Source organism: Notolepis coatsorum (genome assembly GCF_963971535.1).
Source record: "Notolepis coatsorum genome assembly, chromosome: 16".
In the NCBI taxonomy this organism is placed as follows: Eukaryota; Metazoa; Chordata; class Actinopteri; order Aulopiformes; family Paralepididae; genus Notolepis; species Notolepis coatsorum.
The window spans coordinates 65229406-65253475 of record NC_140180.1 but is presented as its reverse complement, the minus strand read 5'-3'; the positions used below and the strand labels follow the sequence as shown (position 1 = coordinate 65253475).

At 39.8% G+C, this 24070-nt stretch overlaps 1 protein-coding gene across 1 annotated transcript in view; it reads right to left on the bottom strand.

Annotated features, from left to right (window-relative positions):
- The window catches only part of ube2d2 (ubiquitin-conjugating enzyme E2D 2), a 39105-nt gene extending 17185 nt beyond the window's left edge, over positions 1–21920 (bottom strand). Inside the window, exons 1-5 of the mRNA XM_084331757.1 lie at positions 21619–21920; positions 20040–20103; positions 7313–7344; positions 1683–1760; positions 996–1101 (exon numbers count right to left, since the gene is read on the bottom strand). Of these exons, the coding sequence (XP_084187883.1) occupies positions 996–1101; positions 1683–1760; positions 7313–7344; positions 20040–20103; positions 21619–21642 (304 nt within the window). The 5' untranslated portion in view covers positions 21643–21920. The remainder of the gene's footprint in view (positions 1–995; positions 1102–1682; positions 1761–7312; positions 7345–20039; positions 20104–21618) is intronic.
- Positions 21921–24070: the final 2150 nt, after the last annotated feature.

Genomic DNA, 24070 nt, shown 5'->3' with positions numbered 1-24070 from the left:
GCAAAATTCACGACCATCTACAAAAAAACCTGTAAATCATCTGCCCTTTATTCATTTGCTTAGATCTTTTGTACACTTGATCTCAAGAAGGTGCTGAATAAGTTCAGTGGAAATTCACGTCTGGTCAATGTTAGCATGGTGTTATTCACAGTCAAAAATAATACAATTAAAAATGTATATTCTCCTTTGGTTCATTACAATTTACTCATGTCCCTAGATACCAAGAACATGCAAATGGAAATGTGAGGTGGCGCAATCTTCCATTTACTTTGTATTTTTAGGTGAATTTTCTGAAAATATGGCTAGGCTTTAAGAGGTTAAATAGGGGTGGGGGAAAAATTACATACAGCAATATATCACAATATTTTGCATGCCGCTATATCGATTCAGTGATGCTTATTTTGAAAATAATTTCTATATTCATTTTGTGAACATACTGAAAACATTATCTCATTAGAGATAGTCAGTGTACAATTGGCCAGTTTGTGATGCACACTGAATAATCTGATTATGGTTCCGATAAGCTTTTTATGGGCATCTTTTCTTCTTCAGTTAGATATCATTATCAAGGGCCAAATATCGTCACAGTATCGTGAGTTACTTGTATCGTCCCACCCCTAATTTCTCCTCCATTAGAAATCCAACAGGTTTCTATACGTAAAGAAATTGCAGCAAATCAAGTCATTTTGTTTTGACATATTTCACACATTTCATGACATCAAATTTTAGTCCAATATTCCATATGAGTATTGGAGCATCCCTACTTATTTCCATCTGCAAAAGAAGGCTACTGTTCTAGTAGCTTTTTCGTATTTTTTTGTAATGCAATTTCTTTCTTTTTGTCCTATTTTATTGATGTCGGTGCTGCAAGGCAGACACTAAGAATGTCACTTCTGTATATGATATGGTATGGATGTGCCTAATAAGAAAAATCCTAAATCTATTTTTCCTGAGAGAACCGTGGGGAGAACCCTGCAGACTACTAGACAGTCTACCTTTGGAGATGGTGAGAGCGGGGGACCACTGTGATCGCAGGATGTCCAGACAGATGCTGCCGTTGCTGTTGATATTTGGGTGATAGATTCTTGTGGTAAATGCAACCTGCAGACATAAAGAAAGGAGGAAGAGAGAGAGAGAGAGAGAGAGAGAGAGAGAGAGAGAGAGAGAGAATGTGTCAAAGTGGGAGTTAGTGAGAATGACAGGAAACTGACTTCACAGTGAGGTCACAGGACACATGCCACTATGTCTCCTATGAGTCCTATCACTTCAAAGCATGTGCATGAGAGTGTGCCTGTTTGTTTGTGGGTGTGTGTCCATGTAGGAAATACACAGTAGGCAAAGGGCAAAAACTGTTCATGTGAATCAAATATTGCTCCAAATTAGCAGGTACAGGGGAAAATAGTGACCCACTCCCCACTCTTCCCAGATATCTGTAGATCGATGTACATTTAGTTATGTTTTAAATTAAACATCTCCTGTACCATAAATAATATCCCAATAGCAAGTTTATAGCATATAAAACTGAGGTTATGCAGAACATAGTTTAAGTCTGGAACTTAATTATTACTTGTTATTTAAATACATTTCCTTAGAATTACCCAAAATGTTCCTAGAAATTAGTCACGGACAAAATCTGCCCTAAATTATTCTACATTTTGTACCCTGGTGTGTGTCCTACTCACCTTTGGCGGTTTGAAGGGGTAGTCTGTGGGGAAGTGTATAGTCAAGAAGAATACCCCTCCCTGGTAAGGACTGTCATTCTGTTGAGAGAAATTGATGAATGACTAGATATAAAACTCACAAGTAGCCTGCATCCAAGAGAACAAAGATTAAAAAAGAAATTAATGAAAACATAGGAGTGTGTTAGAATGCAGCTGATTGCATCTTCAGTCAAAAAGTGCAGAGCTGCAGTGCTTTACAGACACGTGTATCGTTTGAGAGGAAACCATTCATCTCAACACTCATAAGATGGGCACGTGCATACAAAGAGATGAAAGGGAAACTGCATTTAGAAGTAGAGATGCCCTGTAGGTTATGGCTTTCAGTGTGCAACTGCACATATCAAAGTAAAAAAAGGGGAATAACACTCAATTTCAGAATTTGTATGTTATTCTAATTGGTTATCAAATTTCAATCAATATTCCAATGTCCAAACAATATGCATCAACTGTGATCTCCTGAATCCAGAAATATAAAACATTCAAACCTCCATTGGCGTCAAGAGGTTAAAATCTGGAGCTGCTACATAAATTATTAATGGGAGACTGGAGTCAAAATGAGCTCTATTCTATGGAAGTATTATCAATTACTGGCTTTATCGCCAGAAAGGTCACTTCTACCATCTTTCCCAATTAATTATCCAGAGCAGCTCAAGAATTTACACTGCCCAGATGATAAACCTGCCAACCTTGGGGAAATATTTTGAGTACCACAATATAGTGTAACTTTCACGCACTTTCGCATCACGTCATTTCCCCACTCACCGCTATATTACCATAATTCAACATATTACAAGTTGTAGAACAAGTTGTGTTCTACAATGAATGTAGTGTAAAGGGTTTCTGCCCAAATTGGTCTAAAATCCTGTGCTTGTAGGAAGAATGAGTTAATTCTAGGGATTGAATCTGTAGCAGCCATAATCTTTTAATATTTTTTTCCCTACACGTGGCATTGACAGTCTGCAAGACACCACTCGCACACGTAATTCTTTCATAATTCTATGAATCACTTGCACTCCACTATATTATGATATACAGTGCTAGTCAAAAGTTTGAGTACACCTGCTTAAAACAGTAAAAACACTTAAAATATTTTTTGTGCTTCATTATTACTCCCCCACTTCCCATTTTACATCAGCAATGTACACCTCAGTCGATGATAAAGTAGCCTAACGTTACCGCATCAGTGGATGTTTGAGAGTGAAGATTTGGGTCGGGGAGGGGCTACTCTCCTCCCCTCGAGTAGTTTCCGAGACGTTACAGAAGCACAAGAGGGATGTAATTTAAATACATGTACGGTAGGGCTGAACAATTAATCGATTTTAAATCGAATTTTGAAATGATGCAATTAGCAAATCCTGCAATTAAATATTATTATTTTTTTAAATATTTTTTAATTTATTTAACCAGGAAGTCCCATTGAGATACAATACGTCCTTTGCAAGGGAGACCTGGCCAAGATGACAGCAATAACATTTGCAATACATCACACAGCAATAAAATGTGCAATACATCACACAAGAACATAATACAAGTGCATGTATACAATACATCACATGTAAACACAAAAACACAAAGCAGAATAGTCTACATGATAGTAAAAGTGTATGACAGTATAATACAGTAATTTAGCAGTTTTGCAGTTGGGACTGACTACAGAAAGCAGCTACATTCTTCTTGTAGGAAGTTATGTAATACAGATTTGAATTCACCAAGAGAGACCGGGGTGTCTAAGTGGATATGGTCCTGTAGCCCATTCCAAGCCCGTCTCTCTCTCTCTACTGGTTTAATTAATGTTTAAGTAGAAAAACGTTGCACTATAAAAACGAACTGGATAGTTGATGATAAACATTTAACTTCATTAGCTGAAGTATTCTAAAATAATTTATGCCATTCTTCTTTTCTGTGTGTGTGTGTGTGTGTGTGTGTGCACGCGTCTCATATCTGGTCTGACATCAGAGGAGTTTGATAGTATTTACTGAGGATTGCCAGATAATGTTGATATTTTAAACATAAAAAAATACAATATAAATATACATGATCATGCAACATTAAAAAATTTGTTGTATGAACAGTTGGGAGAGGGAGGTAAGGGGTTTTAGATTGTGTAGGGAGAGTAAAGTACAGGGGAAAAAAGGTACCGTTGGGTACCAGTATAGATTCCCAGGTAAAAAGAAAAATTTTCAGGCTCGGTGTCTCGAACAGACCCACTGCGTAGGCCAGATGCAAGCCACATTTTACAATAAACCCATGTGGGGCTGCTTTATATATAAAAAAATTCTAATCGCACATTTGATCGCAATCGCAATATCCGTCAGAAAAATCGCAATTCGATTTCCCAAAATTGTGCAGCCCTAATGTACGGTATTGTTTTGTATCGATTGATTGTTTTCTGTAATTATAATAATTAATTTGTTTACATTTGCGTAGTTTCAGCTGGCAGCGATGGTCCAGGGGAGTTAGTGGGGGTCAGTGATTGACAGATGACTCAACATGTTGAATAGGGTTCAGCAGTCAGTCAGTTTGGGGCAGAAGCTAGCTTTCTGTGTCGATTTATAAACACGTCCATCGCACTTCTCCACGGTCTGTGAAAGTTGTATCCGTCCCTCCAAAACAGACCCGACTATGCCCATACCTACCTGGCTCTCCATTGTAATTTATGGTGAGTTGTTTAATAGTGTGTTTTTGGCATTAGGTCTTTGGTTTCTGGCTTTGTGAGAGTTGTTAAGTCACAAATATTGATTCTAAGACGGTCCACAATCATAGGAATAACCTGAATCTTTTTTTATTATGTGATGTTCCCCTTAAAAATGTGCATATCACCCATTATGGAGTGACAGTGGCTCGGGAGGTAGAGCAGTCTGGTAATCCGAAGGTTGCCGGTTTGATTCCCGCTCCTACCGGGCAGTATGTCAAAGTGTCCTTGAGCAAGACACTTTAACGCTAATTGCTCCTGATGTGCAGGTTGGCGCCTTGCATGGTTGCATCCACCATCGATGTGTGAATGTGTGAGTGAATGGGTAAAATGTGAGGAACAAATTGTAAAGCACTTTGGATAAAAGCGCTATATAAATGCAGCCATTTACCAGTGCCCCAGGACAGTTCAGTCAGTATATGTGAACACACACCACTCCCATAAAGCTAGAAATCAGAGAGAGAACCCTTCAATTGGTGATGTTTCAAGTCAAGTCAAGAGTTTTATTTGTCACGGCATACAAGTATACAATGAAATGCGGGGGGTCTTGCCCGCAACGATGTGCATAATACAATAGTAATATATAATAAGAATCCAATAGAACGACATTGTGCAATAAAACATGTTTGATTCATAGTTTAAAAATTTTACTCCATATTTATATAAAACTTGAACCTTGTAGCAGTAATACAGAATTGGTAATGGTAACGTGACGAGACAACTGTTTTACAAAGAAAGAACCAAAAGATTATTTTCATATGACTAATGTGATTTAATTATTGTATGATCATGTAAAGAATATAATTTATTATGTGCTCATTTTAACTAATGTACTTTGGTAATGATATGGTATGACTACTTTTAAGTAGAAAACCAGAGACAGGGGTTGCAAATAAGCCTTGGCTAGAAATCCTACATGAAATACATCTGTATCCTGTTAAAATGTTTTCTTTTGCATTGACAAATAAAATAAAAATAACATTGTAATTTGAATTGGAAAACATAACAAATAGTTATACTCAAAACATTGATATTTTGCCCACATCGCCCAACTGTAGAGTCTAGGAGTATGAAGTAATGTTATTCCTATGATCTATGACAGTCGAAAATGTGTGTTCAGACAAAAAAACTAAAAAAAAACTAGAGTGCTATAATTTGTGATGTCACGAGATTAGGGTTTCAAATTGTAAGCATGCACCTTACTCGATCATTGATAACATTAACCATCAATTATTTGTAACAAAATACCAAATGTATCAAACAATAACAAATGTATTTGTTTCGTCAATCAAAGGGTTTATTTCCACAGCAGCAACATATTGCATTCTCACAACATTGCATGGCATATGAAACATAGAAATATAGAGGCCTAGACATATTAAAAAACATTTGTGTCGACTAAGCGGGCGAGCTGCATATGTGGCTACAAAAAAAGAAATTCAGTCCACAAAAGCATGTATTTTAACAAACTCAAATCTTCTTAAGTTTTATATGAACTTAAACAAAAAAGGCTGAACTAAACAGATTACGCGTATAAAACGCAAAAACCAAGAAGTATTTTAATGAGGCTATAATTATTATATACAGCCTACATAGAACATAAATAGCCCGTCTCAGATTTACTCGCATCGTCCCAATTTATTTGTTCTTGTTGAGGTAAAACAGCACATCAACATGGTCGGATGTCTGACGGGAGCTCATGAAGCCTGGTCACAATCAGTCCAAAAACACTTCTTCAGATGGCACAGATGTCGCTGGTATACAGAGGTACTGGTGTGGCTGCTTTGCCAGCCTGGGGAATATCCCTGCATTGTCAGTCGGATTTGTATCCAGGGATTGGGAATGGCTTGTTTTAACTATTAGGCGAGGTGGTCGTCATATGCCGACCCGGGCAACTTCTAGTTAGCAACACCGCAGTGGTGACTCGCCAGTCCTCGTGATGTAGTGGCAAGTGACGGTAATATAGCTTCCGGTCGTCAGGACAGTCCAGCTGGCTGTCGTCAATGCAACCTTGCTAGCAGCGGTAACGTTGGCTAGCTGTGCAACAAACTCTGAACTTTGCATCGGTGTACGAGGTGATTGTGCCTCAGGATGGGATATGGGACGATGGCTCAAGTAAGTATCATTTGCCGAAATCCTTCACCGTCAACCATACAGATCATGTAGTTTTCGATAAATGCGCAGACTGACTTGAGTTATGTTTTCACCCGCTGTGGGTCCCAGCTCAAAATGGTCACACACAACGCTTCCCTTAGCCTGCTTAATTTTGCAAGTTGCCCCGCTCATGGTTTTTTTCCACACTTATGTTCCAGACAGAGGTGCTTGCCTCCTCGTCAGAGTTATATTGCACCCTCTATCTGTTCATTGAAACATGCTTTGAAAATACATCATTCTACGGACAGCTATAATGTAATAAGAGACAGACAAAATTGTAACATATCATTGTTTGATAAGAGTAAATGTCACATGCTCCAAGTAAATCCTTAACAATCAATCGATCTTCGATTAATTGTTAACGTCTGAGGCTGCTCCATGGACAATCTTTTTTATAGATGACACAGAGAGCACCCAAGGGAATGTTCTGAGTATACAGGTACATATTCTGTCTTAGAACAGATAACACTATTCGAGAATGAAGCTCATTTGGGTATAAAAAGAAAAACAAGCATTCTGTGGGTCTCCAATTCAATGTCAGTGGAGCAGCTCCAGACTTTATACCTGATGGCATCACAAGTTTGATGACATCATCACCTTATTGACTTCTCTGGTTTCTGGCTTTGGGAAACAATAGCTCATGTTCACAAATATTGATTGAACTGTCCCAGGCCATGAAGACAACATAATTATGTTGATTCTTAATTTAGTTGTTCCCCTTTCAGACTGTTAAGAGTATACTTACAGGTCCCATTATTGTGGCTTGCCAGTGGAACACTGAAACAGAAAGTAAAGACATTTGTTAAAAAGAGCTGCTACTAAAAAAGAATTAAACAATTCATCCAATCATTATTTTATTGATTAATCATTGCATCTAAACTATATTTTCATCCCAAAAATACCAGATAATTGAACATTTAAGTTGAGTTGTATTTTTCCCATGAACCCGCACTGAAATCAAGCTAAAGGATGCACTTCAACAGGGTCTTTTAAATCAAGCTAAGGATGCACTTCAACAGGGTCTTTTTAAATCAAGCTAAAGGATGCACTTCAACAGGGTATTTTTAAATCAAGCTAAAGGATGCACTTCAACAGGGTCTTTTTAAATCAAGCTAAAGGATGCACTTCAACAGGATGTTTTTAAATCAAGCTAAAGGATGCACTTCAACAGGGTCTTTTTAGTGAATGAAATGATGCATCTTGTTTTGCATATCCATTAGAGTAGTCAATTAGGAACTACCACCAATTAAATGTTTTGAAGCATCATCAATGCAGTAATGTTTAACCCTTAACACATTCAGCGCCGACCCCGAGTATAGTCGGGTTAACTCGCCATCGCTTGAGCGCCAATCACGAGTATAGTCAGGTTTTAATCGTTATTTCTTTTATTAGCGATCTCCATTCATTTTCATCCATGCAACCTGATGTTATCGTTGGGAATGGGTCTGAGCTCGCAAAAGGGCAAATACAGCCGCCTAACGAAAACTATTCATAAATCAGCCGAATAATTACAACGTGTTTTGTGTATTCCACTAAATGGATATTATCGCGTCTTTCTCTGGAATTACTAGAAATCACCAAAACTATATTCAAAACAGTATAAAACGGAAATGTACAGATGAAAAAACAATCCGTTTCGTACATGTTGACTGCAAGCAAGTCATTGATAAGCGACGGGTGTATTAGACCCATAGCCATAATTTAAGATATATGTTAAGCACTCGCAAATATCCCTGTCCTCCCATTGATTAAAGCGTTGGCGTACTAGGCCTAATTTCCTGGAAGGGGCGTGGCGCTCAATGTGTTAAGAGAACCACCATAAACCCATTTCTGTCTTTTCAGGGGGTGACAGGGGAACATTAGGGAGAGATAGCGCATCAAGAGTAGATGCCACATAGAAGTGGTGATCTGGGAACCTGGCTGAAGATTAATGTGAGATGCAGCTCAGCACTGTTCTAGTCATAAATCTGAAATAAACATTGTGTTTTGGTTAGGTGCTTATTCAGCTTTTGAAGGTTTAGTGTATAAGCCTTAGAACTATTATGATTGAAGTGTATGATGACCATTCCCATAAGTTTGGGTTGATACCATTTGTTACACAGATATGGGGCAAATGTAACAATTTCTGAACACAATCAAAAAATTATAAACATGGTAAAAAGAAATCCCTCCAAAATACCACAGACATGGATGACCTTGAAAAACACCATGAAAAAGTCATACTGCAATTTGACTTTAAGAAAAACTTGGGACATTTCTTGGGATGGTGAGCACTTCTGTTCTGGAAGTTGCTTCTCCATTCTCTTTCCAACCAGTAGGACACACCCAAGAAAGCTGCGGAAAAACCTGCTATTATTTGGTTTCAGCTACAAACCAAGTTTAAGTTCCGAACCAATTTATTTTTGGCTGAAATGCACAGAAAAGTTCAAAATTAGGTGCGCAAACCGGAACTGAACCAGTTCCCTGTTGGTGGAAAAGGCCTACCTGAGGCTGGAGATGGTGCCCTAGGTCTGGAAGACCTCCTACATAATTGCCCCGGTGCCCAAGAAGTGACCCCCAAGTGCCCTCAATGACTACAGGCCAGTTGCTCTTACATCACACATCATGAAGACCTTAGAGGCTGGTCCTGCAACACCTGGTGGCCTACAACTACACACCCTCAAGACCCCTACGCTCTGCATCTTCTGGCCGCCTCAGACCTACTCCTATCCGAGCTCTGGGAGGGTCATCAAGGAGAAGCCGCCTATTCTCAGTCCTTGCCCCACAATGGTGGAATGAACTACCCACCCCAGTTAGAACAGCCGAAACTCGTCCAATCTTTCGCCATCAACTAAAGACGCACTTCAACCATTATCTGAAATAAAAAATAAAATAAAAATATATCTAACCCTAACTAACCTTACTGTCATGCACTTGTCCTAATAAACTAACCTACACACAGCTACAGTGTAGCACTCAACACTTTGATGAACATTGTTACTCAGCCGATAGAGTTGTGCCCTTCCTGATGACTTGTCGTACAGAACTTGTAAGTCGCTTTGGATAAAAGAGTCAGCTAAATGACTAAATGTAAATGTAAATGTAATGTACTGGCCTGAATGACAGACTACCTCACCAACAGACCACAATACGTCAAACTGCTTGGGTCACACCTAAATCGGCAGGGTCGGCAACCGGAAACAAACCATTATTTTTTTTTAGGCCCTACCCAAGTTCTCATACGACTCCTTCATTGTCAGTTACATCAGATGACAATAAGGAGGAGTACAGATAGGGGTGGGCGATATGATGATATTAAATAAATAGCGGGTACAGTTTTATTAACGATACTTTTAAAACGTGGACATCGCAATGTTTTGCACAAACCCTGTATTTGTTGTCACGTCAGTTTCTAAGCCGCCGCGGCTGAGATGAGACTTGCTTTAACGCAGCGCTTTCCTCTCTCCCTCACAGAAAAAAAAGTCACTCTCCCAACTTACACGCACACACACCCAGAGAGGCGGTGCCACAGGCAGCGAGAGCATGTTTGTTATTGTTTGGAGGAAACAGCGAAAGGGGATACGAGAGCAGTGAAGAGTTTAAACGTTAGCCGGGCCCTACGTGTTTTATTCAGAAACGGCAATGGAATATGGAGGAGCCGGGGCGGGCGAACTGGTTCCAAAAAATAACCTCGCGTTCTAACCGTTAGCATTGCGGCTAGCGTAAATAAGCTAATAAGGCACTGGTTTCATAGCTAGCTAGCGTCGAAATCCTCTATTGTCGCGTTGAAGATGAGGTCACGGTGGCCACGCTATGACGACCAGCTACTACCGAGTCGAGTAGGTAGTACCATGCAGGCCGTGGAAAAGCGGCATAAGAGAATACTTCATAATGTTTCATGCAATTAAAAAGTAAATATACATAATATATATATATATATATATTTGATGCACACACACCTTTAGTGTTTTGTTTACCAGTAGGGTGTTATAACATTGCTGATAATAAAAATTATTATTCTTTTCTCACAGTAGTGTGTGTGTATTTTTGGCTAAAGTGGATAGAAAACACAGTACTGTGCAAAAGTCTTAGGCACTCAATAGCTTCTATATAAAATTGTCTTAGATGTTAATACATTTGTTTTAGTGCGTCAGTAGACTACTTAGATTTTTAGAAACGTAAATAATTTTTGAATAATATCGCGATATAATTTAGAGGCCATATCGCCCAGCCCTAAGTAGAGAGCTCTGGTGGAGAGCTTCGTAGGGTAATGCAATAACAACCACCCCCAACTCAACATCAGCAAGACCAAGGAGCTATGAAGAGGTCTCAAGACTCCCATCACTATCCCAGGGGATGGTAGAGGACACCACCTACAAGATATTTAGAGTACACTTAACTGGACGGCGAACACAGAGGTCCTTAACAGGAAGGATCAGAACAGGCTGTCATTTTACCAGTCTGTAGTAACCAGTGTCCTCTTTTTCGCCGTGGTATGTTAGTTACTAGGGGTGGAACGGTACACATTCAAACCATACACCGTTCGGCACGACCTCCACGGTTCAGGGCATGGGTGTATTTTGTTCGGTTATAACGGTTAGCCTCGAGCTAGGCTAACGTTACGTTAGCCACGAGCTAACTAACTTTAGCCGTGAGCTAACTAACATTAGCCACGAGCTAACTAACATTAGCCACGAGCTAACGTTAACTAACTTTAGCTGCAAGCTAACTGTGGAAACAAACGCTCACAGCGAAGTGACTCCACGACACCAGTTCCATTTGGGGAAGGGGGTATATTGACGAAGCTTGACAACAGAGGTTGTGTCTGTCTGTGTAAAATAACGAGCCAGGAGACTAGAGCTGTGTGTGTCAACTGCGTCTGTTTACATCCTGGTCCCTGTTGGGACGTACCAACTTTATATAACATTCCCCATTCCCTTGTAACATCTCCTTTTTTTGTTGATAACAACAGTTACAACATTCCTTAGTGCAAATTATTATTAATACAAGAAACCCCATAAACGTCCTTATTTAAAACCCTAATAATCTTTTCTGTGAATTTTCCTTTTTGATAAGAAAGTCTGGTGCTGGTTGAGCATATGCATACTTTGTTGATGGCCTTAGTCTATAATGTGGCCACAAAAATAGAAAGGTTTAATTATTTAGTTTGTTTGCACTAAGTTAATAATACTTTGAAAAATGTAGCCTATATTTTTCAGTCAGTTCGGTCTTTGTGTGCCAAACATTATTTAAGGCAAACCGCTGTAAATCTTAATTTTTTCAAATAAATGAGAAACATGTTTACATTTTCGGTGTTAAATTTTTTTTTAAATAAAAAAAACACCGTATATCGAACCGAACCGAAGACCGTGACCACAAAACCGTGATACGAACCGAACCGTTGATTTTGTGAACCGTTCCACCCCTACTAGTTACCCATAGAACCCATTTTCATTCTGATATCTTGAGGTGAGAGGTTAGGGCACTTTAAATTTGCCATTCAGGTTTTTGCCTAGCTTTGGAGCATTATTTAGCCCAGGGGTTCTCAAACTTATACCACAACAATTTTAATTAGGATTTCTTTTGGCAACCCCACACTTAATGTATCGCGTAATTTGAACATGGAATTAACCCGTTAACTTTTTTTGAAAATCTGCCTAAAAATACATACCTAAGAAAATGGAAGATTGATCCACTTCTACAAGGCCCATTTGCATGTTCTTGGTATATAGGGACATCTATGGATCTCAAGGAATGTATTCCCAGTGTCAGAAATATTGTCTGTTACTAGGCTTGAGTAAATTGTGATGAAACAAAGGATAATATAAATTATGATTTTTCTTTGCATCTTTGACGGTGAATAACACCATGCTAAAAATGGGCAGACATGAAAAACGGTCACTGAGCTCGTTCAGCACCTTTTTGAGATCACGTGTACAAAAGATCTAAGCAAATGAATAAAGGGAAGATGATTAAACAGAAGGTTTTGTAAATACAGTACTGAATTCTGCCACCCGGACACATGCAATTTGAAATATTATTATAGAATATCAGGCCTATAAATGACATTATTACAGCCAAGTTGCACATCTATTACAGCCAAGTTGCACATCTATGGATCAATCTACTCTTTCCAATGGCAGAGTTCACTTTGGATTTAGTATCACCAGGCGTGCAGCAAGAACCGTGAATGAAATCTAGTGTAAATAGTTATTTTCTATTATGGAGACTTTAAGGTTGTTGAACTTGGATCATGCATATTTATTATAACATTTTATTACAGCCATATGTTATCAATACACATCTATAAAACAAGGCATATTTAGCCTAAATGTTGCCAGAACATTAACACTATGGGTGCCGGCCAGAAATCCGGAAAATGACTGTGGATTGCCAGCGCTATTTGTCTATGGAGAAATTCCCCTTCTTTGCAGGGCTATAACTTTTTAAATTCTATTGCTACATTGCCATTATTAGGGCCCATTCAAAGTCCTATATGTATTGTTCATTGTGTAGCAACGTTAAACGTTTTCATTCACATATTCATAGTAAAGTATGGTCTAATGCAGTGGTTCCCAAAGTCGGGGTCGCGACCCAAAGGTGGGCCGCGAGCAGCCACGGGTGGGCCGCGAGATGATAAAAAAAAAAAAAAAAAAAAAAAAAAAATTATTATTTTTAATTTTTTTATTTTCTTTTTATTTTTTTTTATTTTTTTTGTCAGGCCACTGAACTTAGAAGCAGGCCAGGACAGTGTTTCTAGTTGTATTCTAAAATTCTATTCTATTGTATTCTAAAATGTGACTATATGGTTTTATATTAACTTAATAAATAAACAAAAACGAAAAATCTACTTATTTCAACGAACATTTCAAACTAAATAACAGATTATGCACATAAAACGCTGAAAACAACCGAAGCAACAATAGTATTTTAATGAGGCTATTATTATTATCATTATTTTGCAACAAGTTAGCCCTCTCATAAATAGCACATATAAATGAATAACTAACTTGAACTAACTTAATAGGATTGAAGTGATATTTGGCTTAAAAAATCGGTCGCATGGCAAAAAAAAAAAAAAAAAAGCCTGACGATGTGCATTGGGCCGCGGCTCTCTGACGCCTTATTTTCTGGGCCCCGGCCTGAAAAGTTTGGGAACCCCTGGTCTAATGTATAAGTATGTTTTCATCTCTTTCTGCAGCTTTCTCCAGAACGTGATATATAGCCCCAAATGCATTATACTGATGATGAAATACAGTTTGATGGCAATCGGGGCGATATAAAAAATTTCAATTGGACGTACTTCTAGAATGATCTACGTATGATCTGATGATGACCGGATGGGCGGGGGATCGTTTATAATTCCGTGGGCAGCGTTATATCATTCATCTAGTGTGGGTGATATGTTCATCATAAGTTTATATGGAATACGATCAAAAATAACGCTGAATCTTACCGTATCCTCCTCGCGCCGTTGGGCGATGAGCGTGGAACAGTCATTTACCTATTATGGTATGTAAAAATATCGGGTCCATTTCCAGCTTGTATAATAGTATATATGTCCAAATCATGTTGTTTATCGAGTTATTGGCAATCGATCGCTATGTATTGTGTCGAGATCGAGTCCCGGTAGCCAAACAGAGTGCCCGGAAGTAATACGGCCGACCAGCACAACCTCCATAGCACTTCCTGTTTGGCGATTGCGCCGATCGGCCACCAGATGGCGCTCCTGAACCGCCAGAGCTCAGTGGGTCCTCCTGGTGGATCTCAGGCCAGCGGAGGGGAAATATGAATCCGATCGCAGATTTTTGAAATAAGGACGCTGTAAAGCGTCCTCCGGCAACTTGAGCATGGCCGGGAATGACGCTTTTAAGCGTTTTCCGGCAGTCAAAGTGTTGATAATAAAAAGAAATAATAATAAAATGTTTTACTTGCACTTTGGGTCGCGACCCGTAGTTTGAGAAGCGCTGGTTTAGCCCCTTCCCTGGCAAGCTAGCATGACAGTTTCATATGATACCAGTATCTTTACTCTCTAGCCTTTAAACTGAGCTACGGCCTCTGACAGTAATGTCAGCCGGGGGTGCCAAAGCCGCCATGGATCACCGATTTTCCACTTTAAAACTATACTTATATTCACCACGGTATAAAACGAGAATGGATGGAAAAAATATTCCTTTTTCACATCTTGAACGATAGATACTTGGTGTAAAATGGGCCATAGTATTGCATATAGCTATAATATATAAATAGTTATAGCCCTGCAAACAAGGTGAGCGACTCCCACCGTTTACAGCGCTGGCGGTAGCTACTACAGGATGAGGCTAATGCATGGCGTCCAATGAGTTAACATGACATTGTGTTTATCAACAAGCACCAATTAGCCAATATTAACACTTTGGTTGCCATGGGTTAAATTCATGATATACCATAGGTTGCCGGCTCTATTTGTCTATGGAGAAGTACCCCTTCTTTGCATGGCTATAACTTTTTAAATTATATTGCTACATTGCCATTATTAGGGCCCATTCAAAGTCCTATATGTATTGTTCATTGTGTAGCAACGTTAAACTTTTTCATTCACATATTCATAGTAAAGTATGGTCTAATGTATAAGTATGTTTTCATCTCTTTCTGCAGCTTTCTCCAGAACGTGATCTATAGCCCCAAATGCATTATATTGATGATGCAATACAGTTATGGCAATCAGCGCGATATAAAAAATTCCAACTAGACTGACTTCTAGAAGTTACTACACATCATCTGATGTTGACCGGATGGGCTAGGGGGCGTTTATAATTCCGTGGGCAGCGTTATACCAATCATCTAATGTGGGTCAAATGTTGATCATAGCAGTTAGTATCGAAGACGGTAATTTTACACGCTAAAACTCACCCCAGTCTCTGTGCGCCGTTGGGCGATCATCGTAGAGTAGAAATTTTATCATTATTGGATGTAGATTTACCCGGTCCATTTCCAGCTTGTATAATGGTATATACGTCCAAATCATGTTGTTTATCGAGTTATTGGCAATCGATCGCTATGTAGTGTGTCGAGATCGAGTCCCGGAACCTATAGCGAGTGCCCGGAAGTAATACGGCCGATCAGCACAACCTCCATAGCACTTCCTGTTAAGCGATTGCGCCGATCGGCCACCAGATGGCGCTCCTGAACCGCCAGAGAGCTCAGTGGGTCCTCCTGGTGGATCTCAGGCCAGCGGAGGGGAAATATGAATCCGATCGCAGATTTTTGAAATATTGATATAAGGACGCTTTCTCCGGCAACTTGAGCATGGCCGGGAATGACGCTTTTAAGCGTTTTCCGGCAGTCAAAGTGTTAAGAAAATAACTCAAATTGAGACAATACCAGCCAAAAGTGTCAGTGTCCAATTATATATCTGCCATGACCTGACTGACAGTGAATAGAGAACAAGTTACTAATTGCTAATCAAAGATTAATAACACATGGATGAATCTCAACTAATCAAGTTGCCCTTTAACACATCTTTCATGAATGATCCCACTGAGAACGCAGTCAAAAGAATAAATGGGCTTTAAATGTTCTCACATGACATGGCAGGAGATCATTATGATCTTTGACTCATATCCATCCATTCAAGAATAAATAAAAATAAAAAACTGGAGTGCAAGGGATGCAAATAACTGACTTAAAATGAGAGAAAGAAATCATCAATCGAGTCACAATTCGACTTTAGATTTTACAGTCACAATTTGTTTTAAAAAGATAGGCTTCTAAATATTTCATTATTATATTGATTGTGATGCCTTGGTATAATTACAGTGAAAAAAGAAATTGACCATTGCTGAAACAAATGGTAGCCCAAATCTCGTAAGACCACATTTCCCATAAACCCTGTCACTAGGGCTGGGCGATATGGCCTAAATATGATATCACGATATTTTCTGACCTTTCGGCGATACACGATACACATCACAATGTTTTTCCTTTTTTACCCAAACAATTCATTATGAGGCTTACCAAGACAGTATTTGAGTTTGCAAGCGAACATTAAAGACCAAAGACTCATGCAATTAGCATTTTTATATTATATATTAGATTTAGATTATTGGATTCTTAGATTATATATTTAGCATTTTAGCCTTTCGTTTTTTTATATTATATATTAGATTAGATTTAGATGATTAGATTACATATTGTAACTATTTATTTATTTACATGTATGTATACATTTATTATTTGAACGGCTTAAGGCTATATCTGTACTTGATGTTTGTTTGTTGTGTTGCATACTTGAAATAAACTTCAATCAAATCAAACCCCCCCTCTTAAAAACAAAAACCTGTGTTTAACCTAGCCATCTATAAAACATCATGCTAAAACTGTGAAACAAATGTCCTACTCCCCTAAAGAAAGAAATACATAGCAAACATGACTCAGTTATCCAATAGTGCTGCTGCTTTTTATTTTGTTAAAATTTTAGTTAATAAGACTAAAAGACTACAATATATATGACTACAAGGGCCAGAAGCCCACTTCATGACGGCTTCCTGTCCTCTCATTCCATTTCCGGTTTTCCGGTTAACGTTACATTTTCAACAACAGATTGCTGCTAATTAAACACTTCATGGAAACGGAGTAACGTTAACGTTATGTCGAGTTCATACGTGTAGTGTAGTATGAACTCCACATAACGTTAACATTACTCCGTGTCCACTGTTGCTGCCACTGTTGCGTCGCAGATGCATGGTACACTCTGTTAGCTCCGTAGCTAATCCGCTCATAAACTAACTTACAGATAGCAGTACCGTTAACGCCGGAGTTTACTCCTGGGTTTCAGGGGGCATCCCTAGCACCGAGCCACCACCGCCTCTCTGGCTAGGTGTGTGCGCTTGCGTGCGTGTATGTGCGTGTAGATGACGTAATTTTGGCAAGTGTGTGTGTGACTGACTTTTTTTTTCTGCAAGAGGGAGAGGCGAGAGAGAGAGGAAAGCATTTAGCACTGCGCTTGTAAGTCTCATCTCAGCCGCGGCGGCCTCTAACGCGAGGGCAAAACATCACGATATCCGCGATACGTTTAAAAAGTGTATTGTTAATGAACTGTACCCGATATTTATATAATATCGTCATATCGCCCAGCCCTACCTGTCACCTCCTGTTTAGCCAGTTTCCAGCCAAACGGCATGCAGGATTGTTTGTTTTGATAAGAGAGTAGAGAGTGTAGAGCCTCGCTAACCGAATGACGAGTTATTTTTGATGATAAAGCAAGTTGTTTGGAAAGGCTTCCTTTTGTGCCGCATCTGACCCGTACACACACAATATCAATGCAAAATAGAATAGGATAGGGAAGCCGGAGGATTCTCCAGTTCTGTTTCTTCATCCATGGTCTCGAAAAATTATGCAAACTACGAATAAACTAACGTCAACTAGCAGCTACACTGTGTACACTGTGTTCTTTGAAGTAAGTAGCTGGGGTGGAGAGAAATACAAATTGTGAGAGAAATGGGAATCTCCTTGTGATTTCAATGGTGGAAATTGAACCCTCATTTCGATTTATTCGACTTTGACGTGACACCCCCATGCAACACCCAGCCCTACTTAATAAGCTACATCTACAATGTACACAGAAAGTAGGCCAAGAACACTGGTAATAAAATAGGAATAGATAAGAGACCTGCCTAGACAGAGCCACATGCCCTGAAGATGAGCCTGTGGTGGGATCAGGACCACAGGAACTAATAAACAGGAATGTTCATTAGAAATGAATGGTGTTGTCTAAAAAGGAAAACTTCCTGGGAAATAGACAAATCTGGTTACTTGCACATTACTGGAGGGGGAGGGGGGGGGGGTTCTGTGTGAAAACTTTACACCTACCCTGTAAACAAAAAGCTAAACTGATCCACTGCCAAGGAGGTGGGACGGCTTATATAACAACACTGTCATTTCACAAGAAGCCGTGCCAGGTCATTTCCTGAATCTACTTGGGTGGAAAATCACATGAGTGTTTCCTCAATTTAGTTTAAACACATTGGACTTCCCAACCTTCAAAACGGTCAACGATATTTGGGGAGTTTTGCTTCCAACTTACAACAGCTGTTGGGGTAATGGTCAGAAACATATCGAACATAGTGGGAGTACCATAGTGTTAAAGAGTCCAGTTCAGGTAACCAAAATATAGCATCCAATTCGGACTAATTACCCAAGAGTGTATTCTGGAAAAGCACACCTGCGGAAAATTAAAAATGGAAACACACTTCACCCATACTATACCTAGTGTAATAACTTACAAGCCTACTATTTACCAGCTTAATCTTTTGATGAAAGTGTTTTGGTTACGAGTGTGCTATTGATGCCTTCAATGTGTTTTTTCCCCCTGAGGCTGGGTGTCGAGTGGTGTTCCATTTAGCCATTGATCCACGCAACACTGACAATCAAGAAAAGCTGGAATTTTGACTGGGCACAGGTCGTTAAGGAATAGTCACGTGTGGATGGCAAAGAAGCAGGAATGCTCCATATGAAAGAGTAAATTAAAGCCGTATGGATCATTTTAGTCTGTGCCTCACTGCATCACTGAGCACAAGTGACAGTACCATCTTCCTGGACTTTTACATTTAAAACAACATTGTCAATATTACACTTACTGTACACTTAATGTAGATCTCTGTATTTTTACTGTATATTTTATATTAGATTGTACATACATAACAGAGGAAATGTGAATCCCGGACCGTAGTTTATTATTATCATGTTATTCTTAGGCTTATTTTATTCCTTATTCTTAGGCAATTTGTTATTTTTATTCGTGATTCGTTTTGTCTACCTAAATGTTTACAGAGTGATTTGTAGTGCCAAATTTCCCTTGGGATGATTAAAGTATTTCTATTCTATTATATTTAAAACATAGACCCTATTTATGTGGCATCTAGCATCATACAGACAACCAAAATCTCATCAACTGGACCACAAATTAGCAAATGGTGTATGTTGTGTACAATCAAAGTTGCCTACAGTTGTCCTGCATTTCAATCCAACAGTCCAAAAAACATCCTCAAAAGCAGCCCAACATCTCTCTCTCAATGCTGTTTGGGAGACATTATGGGCTATGTTCTAAGGGCGTAATTTGTAGTTCCATAGTATAACTGTTTATTAGGCATGTTTGACTGTCCTCTGGCGATGGATTTCACCTTATCTTTAGAGCACAAGTACTTTTATAATTAATTCTCTAATTATTACTATTATACTTTTTTATTATTATTCTGAAATGACTCTGAAAGAGCATTTAGCATCTTCTGTAATATTCTTCGTCTGTCGCCACTGGGTTGAATAGCAGCAGGAAGAGCTTCAACACCAGGACAGGACAGTACAACTCACTCAATCGCGGTCCGACTGACAGGGTTTTGGTCGGGTGTCGGTTGGTGATAGAAATAAAAAGATTTAAATAGGGTCTCGGTTGAAAAGAGGAATCATCCTTTAATCATGATGTGAGCAGGGTCCGCTGGCCTGGTCAGCTCACTTACTGTCATCTCCTACGGGACCTGCAGAACACTGGGCTGGAGGGTCCCGTGCCAAGTCATTCAATTCCTGAAACAGACAGACAGATAATAAGATGTCAGCTCCTGTGCACAGTTATTGTGATTCTGGCTAATTGTCTTCACAGCAATTCGTTCAAGCCGATGTCAAACTGCAAACTGGACACAATTTCGCCAGGGACTAAAATAGCAAGATGGACAACTCATTTGAACAATTATCTATATATACAGTTCTCCTTTGGAGTTTATCGATAAATGCTGCAGCCTTCATATTAATTTAGGAAGCTAAACGCTTCACTCATTACTGTTTGTAAACAACTTCCAATACCAATGTGGCTGTAGTGGCTACTGGCTACTGTGTCTGGTAGGCTACTAGTATTTTCTACTACCTGTAAATGCTGGTTGACTGCGACCGACTCGTTAGTAGTTTACACTAGTAACTCAATACACAACAACATTAACAGAACATACAACCAACCATGACTGCGCTTTGATAGTTGTAATGACAGCCATGACATAAATGGCGTGTCCCCAGGTACTGTAACAGGTAGCACCATGCGACACCCGGACTAAGATCATGACTAATGATATAACTTTTACACGAACGTAATCACTTTTTCCAATTGCGTGACAAACTAGCTGCCTAGTCCAGAGTCAAACATAATGTTAACCTGGCGATACATAAGAGTTAAACCTTGTTAGGATCTGCAATGTAATATGCGGGACCTCATGCGGGATGATGACCAGTCACAAATGACCATGACAGGGACAGGCGGGGGGAATGTTCAATAGCGGGCCTGGAGTACATTTTGGTAACGCGAACGTTAACTAGCAGCATAATCGATTTCAGTCCAACAAAGGCCAAAATAACAGCGAGCTGTTATTCGTCTCTGCCCTGTCAGCAGCATGACATGAAAGACTAACGACGCGTGGGGCCTGTTTTTACAAGGAGGGTGTATTTAGTTAGCTAATGCTAGTAGAGCGCTAGTAGTTGCAAACAGTGACTTTGGTTTATAATTATTAGCAAGCTAGCCGCTCTTGATAATTTAATAGTATGCTATGCCGAATGGAAACCGCTAACGTTAGCTTAACTACATAGCATATCACCGAGACACATCTAGCTAGCTGCTAACGTTAGCCAACTCGGCTATTGACGTTAGCTAGCGGCAGTGGCAGGTAGTCTAGTTGGTTACATTCCGTTTACCAGACAAGCTAGCTATCGTGAATTGTAAATAGTAGCGTTAGGTTACCCGTTTAAAGTTAATGGTTATCCCTGAACACTGTATAAACGTGATCAACGGAATACTAGTTAGCTAACATGAGGAAGCTGGGGAGTTAGCCTCTATTGGGCCGTTTTGTGGCTAGCTAGTGAACACCGACATCGGCGCATTGCTTCCTTCACGGTCGCCACTCGACTTTGCCGTTTCGTTGGCTTCCCAATTTAGCCAATATTCTTAGCTTATTCACAATACAATAAAGCACACTGTCAAGCATCTGATGCGTACCCGTTAAAAACAAACCCCTACCCAAACTGCGAAATATTGGGCCTTGTCGTTGACTTCCTTACCTTGTGAATTCTTTTCAGAGCCATTGTTGTGCTCGCGCTGCTGTCACGGAAAACGTGCTATAGTCGATTAAAATGGCGGTTGGTGTCACTGCCCGGTGGGTGATACTACGAAATATATATCGTAGAATACAGTCACTGAATACTCAAATCACCGATTGCTTCTTTAGAGGGGGCCACCGATATAAATGTGAGGCGAAGCTGAAAGGTAACGTTACAAGGGGTAGAACCGCGGTCCTTCCTCCTACTGCAGCGGCTACCAAATCACTCACTCTGCTGCGCTGTTCGTAGGAACCCTTCCGCCGACACGCGCATCCCAACAGGACTCTCAATGCGCGCCGACCACGGCATTTAGAAGGCAGCGTATGAGTGCAACTGGCATCATTTTGGCTCTACGCAAGCGACGGGCACGTCTTTCGCTCGCATTGACTGAGCCGAGCCAAAATGTCTTTCCTGCACATATTTTGCACTATGAGGTGAGCTCGTGGGAGAAGGGAGAAAATGGTTTACTACAACGTTTTTCATTGTATTTTTTGGGTGGATGGAGTATGGAAAATACTCGGACGGATGTTATATCGTACGAATGGCACTCGTTGAGGTGAAATAATAAAAAATAAATAAACAGAAAGAGGTTTATTATGCGCGTAGTGATATGATTGTAAGGACAATATTGTGCTCTCATCGCGAGAGTGTTGTAGGCACAAGCAAATAGGCCTATTTAAAGGAAGTGTCGATCTTTCCTCTTTTACTGTAGTATGGCTACAGACAATAAGCAAAACCTAAGTGCAGGATATAGACTACATTATTTAGTGAACGCTCAAAGAGAACCGAATAGAATTAATTTGCTATTAGATTGATTGATTGATTGAAAACTTTATTAACATATTACAGAATGGGTATGATTATGAATGAATGAATGAATGAATGAAAACTTTATTTAACAGATTGCAGAATGGGTACAATACAGTACGGCTCAATACACACAATTGTTAAGGGGATGCAGACCTGAGAAAGACGTTTGTCTTGTTTCCATCAGGGTCCCCCATTTTCAATTCATGTAGACATTTATGACATACACAACATACATGACATTTATGGCATAGGGACATATAGGTATTTAGTACTGATACATTTGTGACTTAAACGGTATTCAAATATAAAGTACTGTTACCCCTAGATCCTGACAGAGTATATACATAATGGGGAAGGGACTGTACATTAGGAGGGGGTGGGTGGGTGGGTGGGAGAGAAATATACATACGGCGGGGAGGGAATATATACATGCGGTGGGGAGGAGACTGTCTATTAGGAGGTGGTGGGGGTTTTGGACATTTACGGTGGCCAGTTTCGAATTGCAGCCTCCCGTAGGTGCTCTTTAACACTTTAACTGCCGGAAGACGCTTTTAGGCGTCCTTCCCCGCCATGCTCAAGTTGCCGAGGACGCCGTAACTCGTCTTTGATATCAATATTTCAAAAATCTGTGATCAAAATCATATTTTCTTTCCGGAGCCCTGAGATGTACTCCCATCAACTGTCTAACGGTTCGAGAGCGCCATCTGGTGGCAGATCGGCAGATCGGCCAAGAGGGAGGGGCGCGCCAAACAGGAAGTGCTCATCCATATGTGCTCCGGGCACTCGCGATCGGTAGCCGGACTCCATCTCAACACACTGGATGATCAATCGCTCGCCCTAACTCAATAAACAACGTTATTTGGACGTATATAGTATTATACAACCTGGAAATGGTTCATCAGGATAAACATCCCATAATCGAAAACGGTCTACACCACGCTGATCGTCCAACGGCGCGAGGAACATACGGTAAGATTCAGCGTTTTATTCTAACGTGTTCCATATAAACTGCTATGATGAACATATGACCCACTCTGGATGAATCATCTAACGCTGCCCACGGAATAATAAACGATCCCCCGCCCATCCGGTCATCATCAGATCATACGTAGATCATTCTAGAAGTACATCCAGTTGAAATCTTTCATCTCGCACAGATTCCTACCAAACTGTATTTCATCATCAATATAATGCATTTGGAGCTATAAATCACGTTCTGAAGAAAGCTGCAGAAAACGATAAAAACATACTTATACTTTAGACCATATTTTACTATGAATATGTGAATGAAAAAGTTTAACGTTGCTACACAATGAACAATACATATAGGACTTTGAATGGGCCCTAATAATGGCAATCTAGCAATAGGATTTAAAAGGTTATAGCCCTGCAAAGAAGGGGAACTTATCCATAGACAAATAGAGCTGGCAACAGATGGTATATCATGAATTTAACCTCCGGCAGCCAAAGTGTTAAGAGCGGTTTTGAATGTGGGTAGGGATTCACATTCCTTTACAGCTTTGGGTAGGGCGTTCCACATTGATGTGGCATAATTGCGAAACGTGTTTAGTCCCTTGTTTGAGCCGAATCTGGGTTTAACATG